This window comes from Nyctereutes procyonoides, unplaced genomic scaffold (genome assembly GCF_905146905.1).
Source record: "Nyctereutes procyonoides isolate TBG_1078 unplaced genomic scaffold, NYPRO_anot_genome, whole genome shotgun sequence".
In the NCBI taxonomy this organism is placed as follows: domain Eukaryota; kingdom Metazoa; phylum Chordata; class Mammalia; order Carnivora; family Canidae; genus Nyctereutes; species Nyctereutes procyonoides.
Genome location: NW_026575133.1, coordinates 6988549 through 7003913, shown reverse-complemented (window position 1 = coordinate 7003913; position 15365 = coordinate 6988549). Strand labels below are relative to the sequence as shown.

The window sequence follows — 15365 nt, the reverse complement described above, 5'->3', positions numbered from 1 at the left end:
GTTTCTATTCCAGCCATCCTGTCTCTGGTCCCTGGGATCTCTCTGGCTTTTCTCCTATCCTGAACATCTGTGGTCCTCTTCCTCATTGTCCTGTTGCGTTGCCTTTTACCATTTACCCTGATCTGTCTCCCTGGGGCCCAGGGCTTTCCATTACTTTTGTTCCTTCTTCCACTTTGTATCCTGTCCTTTGTGCTCTTGTTGTCATATATTCTACTGGTACATATGTTATAAACCCCAAAATACATTGCTATCATTTTTGTTTAAAGAGTCACTTATCTTTTAAAGAGATTAAAAATGTCTTTTGTATTTATCTTTTCTTGATCTTAGCATTTCCCAATTCTGGCTAGGAAATCGTGAGGCAGAAGACCATTTTTATCCTATATTGGTCAGTTGACTTCATGTCTTTAAGTACTTTCTGTCATGTGCAGCTCTGTAATTATGCTCTGAATCAGGACTAATTGACTGGCATTCTAAGGCCCTTGATAGGTTAAGAGGAGATGTATACGAGGGTCATTAGTGATACTGGGATGATTTCTTGTTCCTGAGGCATAGGCACTTGTACTCGAGTTCTCTGCCAAGTGAGTTTAGGTTCTTTTCCTATATAGACTGGGTGAACCTCCTGGAACCCTGGCTCGTGTGTTTATATATGGGGTATACAGTGAGATACAGAGCAGCAGGTGTTAAGGAAAGTTGCAAAATACTATACTATATCTGATGCATCAGAGCCCATAATAATGTATAATACTGCAATCAGTGAATATAAATGTGGCTATGGTGGATTCACCCACTCCTTGGCTGTCAGTACCCTTCATATGTTGGTATGCCCATGTTTTTACTCATTCTTTGCTTTCTAGACTTAAGGATTTGCTGGAGGTGTGTGAACCTCACCATGATAAATATGCTTATGTGTATAGATGCCCATACATGTGCTGAAAACTTTAATTGAATTTTATTTATAAATAAAACTGTTAAGGCATGTGTTGTTAGATTGGATACACAGAAGTGGTTGGGTGTCTAGGAAGCAGTTGGCTAGAGCCCAGATGCCTTTTGTTGTTTGGAATGTGGGTGTGTAGGATCACTGCACTTCAAATGGTGATTTTTATTCCTGTGTTGTTTAGGTACAATCACTCTTTGTTATTGGGGAGGTAACCAGAAGTCCTCTAAATTCCCATATGGAATTCCTAGGCTTGGTCTTGTGGATGAGGTTGAGGCAGATGTATTCGTTGGGGGTTTAATCCTGCCTGCTCTGTTGGTTTTTCAGATACAAGCCCTGACCTTCTCCCTGCTGCCATGGTCTATTAATATGATGCCTGTCACCATAGTATCTGAGTATGTGGGGAAATATATTTAGGCTAACTTAACTGGAATAGGGAAAGGAAGAAGGCCTGCCTCTCTCATTGCCAGCTTTTTTAGCAATCACTATTTTTCACCAAGTTATGGAAAGTTCAAGAGCTCCTTTTTTTTTTTTTAATTTTTTTTTTAATTTTTTTTTTTTTATGATAGTCACAGAGAGAGAGAGAGAGAGAGATAGAGAGAGAGAGGCAGAGACACAGGCAGAGGGAGAAGCAGGCTCCATGCACCGGGAGCCCGACGTGGGATTCGACCCCGGGTCTCCAGGATCGCGCCCTGGGCCAAAGGCAGGCGCCAAACCGCTGCGCCACCCAAGGATCCCTCAAGAGCTCTTCTCTAACCTCTGGGCTACCCAGATCTCCTATTTTGGATAAAAGATAGGTCTTACAACTATCCTCTATAGAAATAGGAAACTGGGTTTTAGGAGAAGATCCTAGGAAATAGGTCTTTACCTTTGAGAATATAATGAAAGATATGATCTTTGTGTCCAGAAAAATGTCTATTTGCATATATATTTTGCATATAATTTCAGAGAGTTCATGGACCCTCTGAAGCTGCTATCCATGATCCTGTGTTATGAATTCCCATCCTAATTTTAGGTTCCATTGCCTCCCAATTATTTCTGTTTTCACAGAACGTCTTACTATCTGGTTTAATATTTTTCTTTCTTTCTTTCTTTCTTTCTTTCTTTCTTTCTTTCTTTCTTTCTTTCTTTCTTCTTTTTTTTAAGATTTTATTTATTTATTCATGAGAGACAGAGAGAGGCAGAGACACAGGCAGAGGGAGAAGCAGGCTCCATGCAGGAAGCCCGATGCAGGACTCAATCCTGGGCCTCCAGGATCACACCCTGGGCCAAAGGCAGGTGCTAAACTGCTGAGCCAACCAGGGACCCCCAATATTTTTTCCTTATTTACTGATCATACTGTATTTTTCCTGGGAACTTAGCTTCACAATCTCCTCTCTGAACTTCTTGGGGATATGGAGCATGTTGGTCACTATATTTTATTTTCTATATCTTTCCTTACTTGGCACTTTGGGTTTCTGTTTTAGCATATTGCATTGTTTTGCTATGTTTGCTTAAGTATGAGTAATGATTTATTTAAATATTTTTCTTTCCTCTTAAAAAAGCTCTTGTAGGGTAGGGTGTGTGTTTTTATCATTGCTTTATTCACACTACTTAGCTTATAATAGGGGCACAGAAAACATTTGAAATGAGTAAATGGATATGTGGACATGTAGAATTTCCATCACTGATGAATCAGCATTCTCTTAAAGGAGCAGGGTGTTGTTGTGTTTGGGCCTCAAAACAATAACAACAACAACAACAACAATAATAGAATCCAGTAGGATGTTTGTTGTCATGTTTCTGTTGGGCTGACTTTTATCACCTTTTTATTTGAATTGTTGATATGAAACAAAGTGGTGGATGATTTTTCTTTCCTTTGTCTGTTTCTTCCTTACTTAAAGATACATGGATTGCTTTTAACTAAGTAAATATGGAAACTTTGATGGTTTCTAAGCCATTAACCAAAGAATGAGCTGAATGTTTAGAGAGAAGCATATAGTTGTAAGAGAGGAAAAGACCTGAACAGAGCTTCGTGGAGTCAGCTTATTTTACTTCCACTGCAGGCAGAAGGGACACTGGGGAGGCAACCTGCATTTAAATAGTGTAGCTTTCCACAGTCTGAAAACATGGGTCGATTTAAAGGCAGATTTATACTGACATTTTATATTCGACATTTATCTATGGTTCACAGTCCTTCTTACCCTTTCACTTTGCCACATCCCTGGGTGATAAGTCATTTTTATCACCATTTGTTGGGAAAGGGAGCGGAGGTATATAGAAGGGTTAGTGCCTTGCTAAGGACCATGGAACCAGATACTAAACAGAGTCACGATTAGAACTTAGAGTTCTTGACTCCTATGCTCAGATGCAGTTCACTAGGCAACATTTGCCTCCCTACAGGAAGAAAGCCCCCCAAAGCCCCCAAAACAATCTGTTCAGCTTCACTGTGCTAAATAGTATCTAAAGCATTCACAGCTTTTGAAAAAGAGAGAAATCGTACATGGCCTGACCTTTTAGATACCTACTGGGAAAAATGGAAAACCCAGAGAGTGTCATAGCTTTGTGGCTCCAGCTGGCTTTCTCATCACTAGCAGAAGCCTGTGACTTCATGGTTAGATCTACCTTGAGACTGGGAGTTGAGAGGCTTTTGTTGGAAGCTTGTTACATTATTATAGGTGTTGTCATGTAGGACTGAAAATTTTTAAGAGAAACACTGATCTGAGCCATAGATTGATCTGTGAGTTCTTGTATAAGTATAGCTTTGACAGCGTGGTGGCCCCTCCTGATTTGGGGAAACTAACCTTTGAGCTTTTAATTGTCAGGTTTTTTTTGTTTGTTTAGTTTCTTTTTTAAACTTTCAATTTTAATATAATTATAGGCTCACAGGAAGTTGCAAAAATAGTATAGCAAGTTCTTGCACCCTTCACCCAGCTTCCTCCAATGGTAACATCTTATATAACTCTACAATATTGCTTCTTTTAGTTTGGAAGAAGGTATAGGGAGGAGAGGAGGACACAGCAGTAAACAGCTAGAATAGATGGGAAGGGGAATTTTGGCAGCTGCTGTTGCTATTTTGTTTTTAAAATTGCTTTTTAAATTGTTCTTCCTCTTTCCCCCAAATTTTCTCTCATGTAGGGGAATATGTTACAAGATGTATTCTAGGCTGGATGTGCCTAATTAAGACTGTGCTAGCTTCCATGTGCAAAAAAGATGGAGGCTTCTTTCTTCTGTGCATAGTTCCTCTCAGAATGTTTTAATATAGGGTCATTAGAAGGCATTTTTCTGTTTCCACAATTTTTTTACGAAAGATTCTGTACAGTGGTATAGAAAGCCCTAGGACTGAAAAAGAATGCCAGGAAACTTTTTTTTTCCCTTTAAATCACCACATTTGGCTAACTCTAAAATTTATACTATTTTGACTCTTTCTTTCATCCCCTCAGAAACTTGGCAGAATCAAAAGATAAGAATTTCTAACATGTTTAGCCTGTTAGAGGGAGAAAGAGATTCCTACCAAAAAGGCCCTGAAAAGAGTGAGAAATCTCTGTTCTTTTCTCTGCACATGAAGTCACTTCCTATCCAGAGAAATGTCAGCTCTCATAGGTCCATTAGTATCTTGTCAACTAGAAGAGACAAAGGAAGGAGTAGCTGTGCTTTTGTTGCTCTGCCTGTACTAGCTCTAAAGGAACATATCATTTGGTTTCATGAGGTGTCATTGTTCCCTGGATCTCCAGTGAGCAGGACGGGTCTGTTACTGTTTTTCACCTCATTTTGGCAGGAAGTAAAGTTCTTGATTCTGTATCATATACCTCCACTGAGACATCTCACTGACAGATTTCTTAAAGGGTGACAATTTTGGTTATTTCTCAGCTGGGTAGAGTTGGAAAAAATAAGCAAGTAGTACAGGACCTTGAAGGCACTGGCTTCTGAGCATGGTTATAATGAGACAGCTGCACAGGAATAAGGTGTATGGGATCCTGCATTCCCCAGAGTCCGAGTTCCATCTGGGTACTTTCACATAAAGGATTGTTTTCATGATAAGAAGGTGGGTGGTAACTGTGACAATTGCACTGTCCCCAAGTAAATGGGGAGTTGGAGATAGTTGAGAACCTTTTTTTCCCTTTTAAGCAGATGTACTGCAACAGCAAGGAAAATGTAACACAGAACCTAGCTTCCATTTAAAGAAAGGATCTGTTCTTTTTCCCAGTTCATCTAGAGGAGTGTGAAGCCTTTAGGCACATACTGACTTTTTTTGTTGTGGTAAAATACACATAATATTTACCACCTTAACTGTTTTTCAGTGTACAGTTCAGTGGTATTAGATATTTATCACATTGTTGTACAGCCATCACCATCATCTCTCCCCATAACTTTTTATCTTGTAAAACAAAAACTCTATACCGATTAAACAAGAACTCCTCATCCCTCCCTTTGCCAGCCTCTGGCAACCAGCGTTCCACTTCTCAGTCTTTATGATTTTGACTACACCAAGCACCCCAAGTGAGTGAAATCCTATAGTATTTGTCTTTTTATGACTGTCTTATTTCACTTATTATTCCATTCTCAGACTCCAGAAATCAGATTCTCTCGTCTTCAGAGTTTGCTTTTTTGTTGTTGTTGTAGTCTGCCTCTGCCCTTGTTCAGCCCGAGTATAAACTTAATGTCTTCTTTGCTCTGTTTTGAGCCTTTTTTGGGCATGTGCAGTCACTTTTTCATTTTCCCTTTATGCATTTTTTTAAAGATTTTATTTATTTATTCATGAGAGACACAGAGAAAGAGGCAGAGACATAGGCAGAGGGAGAAGCAGGCTCCCTGGAGAGCCTGATGTGGGCTTGATCCCAGGACCCGGGAATCAGGACCTGAGCTAAAGGCAGACACTCAACCACTGAGCCACCCACGTGCCCCTGTTTTTTTTGTTTTTTTTTTTTAAAGTTTCTTTCTTTTTTTTTTTTTAATTTTTATTTATTTATGATAGTCACAGAGAGAGAAAGAGAGAGAGGCAGAGACATAGGCAGAGGAAGAAGCAGGCTCCATGCACCGGGAGCCCGACGTGGGATTCGATCCCGGGTCTCCAGGATCGCGCCCTGGGCCAAAGGCAGGCGCCAAACCGCTGCGCCACCCAGGGATCCCCTTTTGTTTTGTTTTAAAGGAGGTTCCACGCCCAATGTGGATCCCAACACAAGGGCTTGAACTCATGACCCTGAGATCAAGACCTGAGCTGAGATCAAGAGTCAGATGCTTAACTGACTGAGCGACCCAGGTGCCCCTATGCAATTGTTCTTGAATGTTCTAGTCTGATTCTTTGGAGATCATTTATTTGTGTTCTGCTAGAGGCTTTCTGTCTCCTTCCTGTTTTTAATATTATTTAAATGTCATTCACTTGGTTTTCTAATTAAACCTCCCTTCTGCTTCTCTGAGGCAGGCGTCTGAGCTACCATTTAATTGTGTCTTCCCGTAGTTGGCTTGTCCTTCTCTGCACCTGGTTCACCTCAGTGTGGGGGACAGGTTCTAGTCCTGGAGAAGTTCCCAGTTCCCAGAATTATTCATTCTACTCTTCCACATGGCAGCACAATTTGCTGCTGCTCTCTCCTTGAATTCAAACCAGTTTAGGAAAAAATCTGCCAAAGTCCTCATTATGTAGGGTATACATTGATGTTAGGAACAGCTCTGCAAACAAGGTTCCTTGTGGGGTGAATGAGGCCTGTGTGAGGTGGCAGTATTTTCAGGTGGATGGCACCAAACTCTTACATTTGAGGCATAGATCAGTTACTTCTGCTCAGGGAATTCACTTGGGACTCAGGGAACCATCAAGGTGCCTGTTCCTGGTTAAGTTTCCCAGAACCCGAACACCATCTTATATTCCACATGTATCTGCATACAGAAGTCAGGACTTCTGTGCACTGTTGCCATATTTGATGTGCAAGACTCCCCAAGGGAAGGAACTTGGGCCAGAGCTAAGTGTGAGACTGACTGGTGCCTCTAGTAGAGTCAAAAGAGGCAGCAGTTGCAGCAAATTTGTAGTTCCTGAAAAAGAGCCCAGAAACAAAATTTTCAAAGTGCCTGGTAGAAAAGACTTTCCTGTGAAGAAACAAGTGTGTATGGAGCATCCATTTGCCTACAACTTAACCGTATTGCATGTGTGATATAATCCCTCAAATATCTCACTGACTTAACTTCTCTTTTTTTCACTTGGTGTAGGTTAAGAGTATTTGGAGCCAGGTATCTGGAGCCTCATTTAATAGAGTTAGCAAAGATTAGGAGTCTAATCCAGGATCCCCTAGGATTTCCTAGATTATTGTTAGTACTTAAATGCATTGGTAACTTTGATTGTGAACTTTGATTATTATTCTTTGTTGTCTTGAGGGCTACTTAGGATTCATTTTGAGTTTGCATTCCTGCTCAAGAGTCCGTGGCTCTCTGTCGATTGAGTATTTTGGTGCCTTTTCTTTAACCCATCAAAGAGGAAACATCTTTGCATGTTTGGCCATGTATACTCTGATGTAAATTTTAGCTAGTCACTTATGCTGAGGTTATAGAAAGTTGGGATGGGTGTTTGGGGCTCATACTAGTGTAGGTAGAAAAACGTTGATCTCTTGTTTGTTTTTAATTGGTAAAACATACATAACGTAAAATATAACTTTTTAATGTACAGTTCAATGGCATTAAGTATATTCACATCATTGTTGTAAACATCTCCACCTTCCATCTCCAGAATTTTTTTTATCTTCCTAAACTGAAACTCTACATACCCAATAAACAATAACTCTGCATTTCTCCTTCCCACCCCTCCTGGCCACCATCATTCTCCTTTCTGTCTTTGTGAACGGACTACTCTGGGTACCTCATATAAGTTGAATCATTCGGTATTTGTCTTTCTGTGACTGACTTTTTTTCAGTTAGCGTAGTGTCTTCTTCATGGTTCACCCATGTTGTAGCATATGTCAGAATTAATTTCCTTTTTTAGGCCAAATATCATTCCATTGTTTGTATATACTGTATTTTGTATATCCATTTATTGGTTGATGGATATTGGGTTGCTTCTACCTTTTGGTTATTGTGAATAATGCTGCTATGAGCATGGGTATGGGTATGCAAATACTTGTTCCAGTCCTTACTTTTCACCTCTGTTTTTGAGAGTGTGCTGGTTAAAGTGTCCTGGATCGGTGGAGTGGAATCCTCAGATTCTTATGAGAGAGATGCACTTGAACTTCCAGGATTTTTTCCATTGGCCACTTTGATATATGAGGGCCTGGTCATTGGAATTCTGACTAAAGTTACGGTTTGAGTAGCAAATATAGGTGTTAGCCCTAGATAACTAGCTCCCCAACCCTCAACAAATGTTCTTTTAATTTAAATTTAGGAGGAACCAGCACAGTTACATAGACCTTGGCAGGAGCAGTTTAGCTCCAACTAGATATGTAGCTTTGGGTAACTTATTTAACCTTTCTGAATTTCAGTTTGTTCATTTGTAAATTGGGACCAATAATACCTTCTTCGTTGGATGGTTAAGGGGATTTGGTGAGAATAATGTACTTTAAGTACTTTACATAAGGCTTAGCATCTAGCAGGCATTTAATATATGTTACCTCCTTTGCCACTTATGGCCATTGTGTTTCTCCCTTGGAAAAGAGATGAGTGTAGCTTGGGGCAAGTGACTTCCCTAGTTAGGTCTCTCTTTAAGGTGTCATATAGAGCGCAGTAGGAAAAAGGAAGATTTGAGATATTTTGTGTAAGCTTCTGACACAGTTATTAACTTGTAGTTGTTATTCAGCAAGAAGATATGATACATCCCTTAATATGATCTGGCTGGCATTGGCAAACGTTTTGGGGCAGCCCATTCCTGGGGCTATGGAGGATGGAACCGATGAGAATTGTCTCTTAAGGCCTGGAAGGTCTCAACTACATCCAAAAAGATACTCTCTGCCATTCTGTTTTGGGGGGGTGAGCAGCCATTGCTCACCAAATGGGCAAAAGTGTATATACAGCGTTGAATTACTATAACATAGGCCCTTCTTTGGAACTATCTCAGACTAAATGTCTCAAGTCTTTGGTAAGGAAGAGCTTTTGTTAGCCTCTTCTCTCCTTTTAAAAACTACTTAAAAATTGGAGGGGTGCCTGGGTGGCTTAAGTGTCTGACTCTTGGTTTTGGCTCAGGTCATAATCTCAGGGTAGTGAGATTGAGTCACATACGGTATGCTTCACGCTCAGTGGGGAGTCTGCTTGTCCCTCTCCCTCTGCTCCTTCCCCCATTCTCTCTCTCTCTCTCTCTCTCACTATCTCTAAAATAAATAAGAAATCTTAAAAAAAAAAGTTGGAAACATGGTAAACCAAAAGGTTACTTTTTTCTAAAAAAGAACATCTTGCTCCTCTTACCTCCACAATGACTACAACAGGTACTTGATACGAAACTCTTACAGACATATGATTAATTAACAATGCTATGTTTATACAACCAACCTCTTATCTTTTATAGTTATCTTAACTCTCCTCTCTATGTTCTGCTACTTCTGTGACTATCTGTGGAACAGTTTGGCTGGTCATGTGCCCAGATTACACCAAGTGGATAAAGGGCAGTTTTCTGAAAGTGTGTGTGTGTGTGTGTGTGTGTGTGTGTGTAGAGTGGTAAACTAGGAGCCAGCCAGCATGAGCTCTGTACTGCTTATGTGTTGGCAGTGAGATTCCCGAGTGCCAGTTCTCTACTGTCCTTGACATGCCCCTTTCTGATATGAAGCTATTATCTTCTTTGGCTTTTAGTTAAATTCTGTGCATAGCTCTATACCATGACAGCTATGAATAAACCTGACTGCTAATTATTTATACTAGTGGTTTTTGTCTTATTTTGTTTCAGTTCTGATTTTACATAAAGAAAGGGGATCTTGGCTCCTTTTATTTTTTAAAAAATATTTATTTATTTATTTTAGAGAGAGATTGTATACAAGCAGTAAGAGCAGAGGAAGAAGGAGAGGGAATCTCTAGCAGACTCCCTGCTGAGCGGGGAGCCTGATATGGGCTCTAGCCCATGACCCTGAAATCATGACCTAAGCTGAAACGCAGAGTCAGATACTTAACTGACTAAGCCACCCAGGCGTCCCTTGGCTCCCTTTAAAGTCTAGATCCGGGGATCCCTGGGTGACTCAGCGGTTTAGCACCTGCCTTTGGCCCAGGGCGCGATCCTGGAGTCCCGGATCCTATGTCCAGAGACATAGGAGGAGGGAGAAGCAGGCTCCATGCAGGGAGCCTGATGTGGGACTTGATCCCGGGACTCTAGAATCATGCCCTGGGCCAAAGGCAGACACCCTGAGCCACCAAGGTGTCCCCACTCTTATTTAATCTTAGTGGAATGGCAGAAAGAACACGAAACAGGAGATCGGGTTCTAGTCCCAGCATAGTCATTAACTACTTGGGGTGGTGGGAGGAGGGAATGTTTTCTAATCCAAAAATGAGGGAACTGGAGTACATGATCTCTAAAGTCCTTTCTAGCTCCAAAAATCAGCTCTATTGAAGCCTCACAGACTTAGAACTCCCAATACATCGGGTTAGAGGATAGTGGACCACATGTGTGTAGTGATGTAGAGGATGCTAACCAGTTGGTAGCATGAGTGCAAAGTCGGGGTGTTGATGCAGGATTTTTAAAAAGCATTATTCCATGGGATGTTATGGCATTCCCTCTTGAGGAGGAATTGTGGTCCCTGATGTCAGAGGCCTGTGAGAACCAATTTTAAGGTTGCTTTGTTAATTTTCTCTGCCTATTAAATTTCCTCTAGAGAATGACTACCTCCAGATGAGAAAACCCTGGCCTTTTTTGAAGGTAGGGGTGCAGAGTAGGGGTCTCTCTGAATGATCAGGGGTAGAATGCAGGTTCTCCCTGACACTGGCTCTCAGAGTATTGCAGTGCTGATTTCTCCTTCTCAGTACTATTTGGCTCCACGGATGTCTGTGGTAGTTGGGACACAGGTCACCTCTTGGCCTGTGCCAGAATTGCTCTCTTCCTCCCCTTGTATTTATCACTTTGTCATCCCTGACTCTGAATCCCAGAGATCAAGCCTAGTTGTAGTCCAGCAGAGGAGCAATAAATCATTGCTCCTACTTCCTTTTCTCCAGGTTTTCTGCTCCTTAATTACCACATAACCACTGCTGAGACTGCATCTTTGTGTTGAGTGTGCTAGGGACAAAAGCCCTCATTGATTGGATGTGTGCAAAAGCTGCTTTGTCTCTCTCCAGCCATTATGTATTGCCATTTTGCCCAGTGCCACATGCTCTATCCGTCCTTTTCTCTTGTTGTCTCTGAGTTTATAGAGTCTGATTGTCAGGTGATTTATCCATTAACAGGGCTTGTCTAAACTCTGGGGGTAGGAGGTAGAGTGGGCAGCCCTTAAATAACTCAGCAAGATGATCTTCATTAAAAAGAGAGGTTTGGGGTGGGTTAGTCATTTTTATGTTGATTTTAGCTAGTCCCCTTCATTCTCTGAGCTCCTGGTAGGAGTTAAACAGGTCGTGTGATCCAGAATGGGCTCCTATGGAGCTTTTTTGGGGTCTAGTCCAACAGATTGCTTGTTAACAGATAACATCAAAAGGGCCAACTGCCTATCATTTGCCTTTCCATCATGAAACCTTAGAGAACTTGAGTCAGTGTGAGGGTGAAGAGTTCATAAATGAGGATGCCTATGACCTTTATCTCTAGCAAGGCTTTTTTGCTATTTGAGGGGAAGATTCAAGCTTTAGAAACAGAACATTGACAGGGTCTTGTACTTTTCCTTGCCTGCTGTTTCTTTACTGTATCTGTGATTTCAGAAGTTGAGAGTAAGGAGTGTTGTGTGGCAGGCAGCAAGTATCTGGAGAGTCTTACTCCTACTCATCATTCCCTGCTGTTTCAAATCAAAGCTCACGTCTCTTCTGGAAGGGTAGTAAACTTCACACAAAGCTCAGACAGCATGGGAGAATGGAATTCTTTGTTGGCAAAGAAGCAGATACAGTCTTAGAAAAGGAGAGATCAAGCCTTTTTTTGTGTCTGTGGGAGTAGAGAGGGTTGAGGGGGAAAAGACAGAAGGACCACCAATTGCTTGCAGCTGCTGAATGCCCTTCTTCATAGTTTTCCATCAAGTAGAGGAGGTAGGTACAGTGGCACCAATCACGATGGGCACAGAAATAGGATTTACTTCCTGGTTGTGGGTGAAAGAGAGCAAGGGGACTGACGATTTCTTTTATGCTTAATGTTTATTTGCAAAAATGTCTTTATAGCTCCACTGTTAAGCTAGGGACTTGGCACTCAGTCTTTTAACTGAGGTTGCTTGGGTTTTAATCCTCATTCAGCATACCAGGGAGAAAGGGTACCTTTTTGGTAAGTGTTGTCATGATTGAGAAAGGAAAGAGCAAGCTGTCCTTTTTTTTTTTTTTTTTTTTTAAGATTTCATTTTTTTATTCATGAGAGACACAGAAAGACAGAGGGAAAAGCAGGCTCCCTGGAGAGCTTGCCTAGCAGGGGACTCGACCCTGGGATCATGACCTGAGCTGAAGGCAGACGCTCAACCATTGAGCCACCCAGATGCCCCTGCACTTTTGTTTTAACAGTTAAGGGTTTTTTGTTTTTTTTTTTCCTTTTCTTTTCACGAGCTCTCCTCCCATCCAGAGTTGAAGTCCAAATTACTTGGGACATCTGGTGAGTAGTTAGAATTGAGAGTTATCCCTCTTTAGCCATGATGTTTGAAACAAATGCATAGCTAAAACATAGTGAAATGACATGCCAGCAGCCTGGGATGAGAGGTGGACCCTCATTTTGACCTATAAGTTGAGTAAATTTAGTGGGAAAATCACTATATGAAAGTAAATTTGGAATACCAAGATGTTCTTTTTTGTTTTAAGATTTTTATTTATTTATTTTGAGAGAGAGAGAAAGCATGAACAAGGGGAAGGGGCAGATAGATAGAGAGGGAGAAGCAGTCTCCCCAATGAACAAGGAGGCCAATGCAAGACTTGATCGCAGGACCCTGGGATCATGACCTGAGCCAAAGGCAGATGCTTAACTGACTGAGCCAGGTGCCCCGATAGTCAGATTTCTGAGTATAACTGATAAGAGGTCAGACTGTGGGTCTCCCTTGCAGCAGCTAGAGTCATGGCAGGACAGGCATTAGAAAGTTTCTTCCTCTTTTTGAGTTTTAGTTGAAAGGAGAGTTGCCCAAAATGTAACCAGAGGAGGCATTATGCTCCCAGAAAAATCTCAAGGAAAACTATTTCAAGTAATAGTAGTAGCTGTTAGATAGGGCTCCAAAGGAAAGGGTGGAGAGATTCAACTAATTGATGTGAAAGTTGGAGATCAAGTTCTTCTCTCGGAATATGGAAGCACCAAAGTAGTTCTAGATGACAAGGATTATTTCTTATTTAGAGATGGTGACATTCTTGGAAAGGATGTAAACTGAAAAAAATCATTATTGAAATGGCATTAAGTGAAGCTGCTCATTCCAGTGAATTTGTGAAATCGTTCATCATGTAATTTTTGTGTATCTCTTTTATGATAAACTAATAATGTCCAAGAAAAAAAAGCATCACAAAGAAGTAGATTTTTAAAAACCTTCTACGGGCAGATAAGTAGATATGTGCTTCAGAAGGTCATTACTTGCCTCAGATATATCTACCTTACCTGCTTTTAAAAAAGTTCTAGGTAGCTGTGTTCTAGCCCTATTTGGGTTTCTTAGATCTAAATCTGTTGTCATTGCTTTCATTTAACTTTATTGATTATTTGAATACCTTGTTGATGTCTTTTTTTTTTTTTTTAAGCGTTGATAAATTTGCTGAAGTTCCTTATGTCAAATGAGACTGTACTTTTGGCCAAACACAACATTTTTACATTAGCCCTTATGGTGAGTAACAAAAAAAAAAAAATATTTCTTAAGGGGAGTGGGAGGTGCAGGCTTCTAATAATGGAAAGAATAAGTCGTGGGGATTAAAGGTACAGAATAGGGAGTATAGTTAATGGTGTTGTAACGGTGTTACATGGTGACGGACGGTAGCTCTACTTGTGAGCATAGCACAATATAAAGACTTGTTGAATCACTGTGTTATACACCTGAAACTAATGTAATATGTGTCAACTGTACTTCAACTAAAAACTTTTTTTTTTCCTTTTTCTGAAGCCATACCCAAAGACAGATGGGCCAGGTTGAAACAGGAGCTGGTATTTCTGGGAGCTATGGCATAGGGGAGCCAGGCCTTTATTTTCCTTTTGGATTTGAGTCTAGACTGGCGCTCCCTACTCTTCCCCCTCACCCATATCTTTGGCAAACTTGAGATTCTTTCATGAGAGTGTATTTTCTGGCAGGGGCAGGTATGGGTCAGATCTCTGTGAGCCTTGGTCCCTGGTGAGAGACTGTACTAGACTACTATAGTCTCTATATTGATACAGAGCGAAGCCTCTGGAGGTGTCCCAGCCAGAAGAATGGTTCCATCATAGCTGTACTTGGTTTCAGAGGGACAGTACAGATGCCTGTTTATCTGAGTGGTTATTTAGAGCAGAAGGAAGGGATTATGCTTTTTGACTGTCTTCTTAGAAGGTTACCCAATGTGTTCATAAAAGTTTAACATATGAGGGGGAAAAGCCCTGATTTGTAGCATTTGTGGATTTCTGTGGTAAAACTACTCCCATCATGGCCAATTTCAAGCTAACAATGTGACATTGTTGAATGCAGAGCTGGGGAGATGAGCAGTAATGTACCATTATATGATAGTTCCACCACACAGATATAATTAATGAATATTAATCTCAAGAACATAAATAATACTAAAAGATGAAAAATAATTAGGAAGTTGTGAATTTGAGTATTCATTTTAATACAATTTATTGAATTGTAAGTTTATATGTTAGTTTATAATAATGGCTTTGTTAAACAACCTGCTCATAAAATTCCTGAAAATTTAACAGTCAGTTCTGTTAAAGCCAATAAGAACTGGCTACAACATACTACTGACAGTACCCTGCTGGTCTTCATAGAGTGATGCCTGTGTATGGGGTTTTGCTTCTTTTTTAGATTGTGAACCTATTTAATATGTTTATCACATATGGCGACACATTCCTGCCTACTCCCAGCAGCTATGATGAACTGTACTATGAAATTATCCGCATGCACCAGAGCTTTGACAACCTCTACTCTATGGGTAAGCTGTCTTTTCTTTTTACTCCCCTCTCCCTATCTGCTGTGATTTTTAGCATGTAAGGAGAAAAGACTACAAAAGATTCTCTTCTAGTTGCTTGGTGCCCTGCTTGGCATAGAAATATAGAAGTCTTTTCTCAGGCAATAGGAAGTTATATGTAGAATTCTTTGCTTTGGGGAACTCAAAATTCATCTCAGTAGAAAGCTGGTTAGCAGCCCTATAGCCCTTATGTTTGTGTGAGAGAGAGAATAGGGAGGCTTGTGGATTTAGTGGCTGCCAGTGAGATGGGAGTGAGAGAGTGGGTGGAAAT

General features: G+C 40.7%; 1 protein-coding gene and 1 pseudogene across 3 annotated transcripts in view; both read left to right on the top strand.

The window, feature by feature from the left end:
• The window catches only part of ARMH3 (armadillo like helical domain containing 3), a 187387-nt gene that overhangs the window by 68681 nt on the left and 103341 nt on the right, over positions 1-15365 (top strand). For all 3 annotated transcript variants that reach the window (XR_008661181.1, XR_008661180.1, XM_055300034.1), the window contains exons 21-22: positions 13685-13767; positions 14932-15058. Coding sequence is in view for 1 of the 3 variants with exons in the window: in XM_055300034.1 (XP_055156009.1) it covers positions 13685-13767; positions 14932-15058 (210 nt within the window). In the remaining 2 variants the exon portion in view is untranslated. The remainder of the gene's footprint in view (positions 1-13684; positions 13768-14931; positions 15059-15365) is intronic.
• LOC129493537 (10 kDa heat shock protein, mitochondrial-like) lies at positions 12047-13326 on the top strand (annotated as a pseudogene).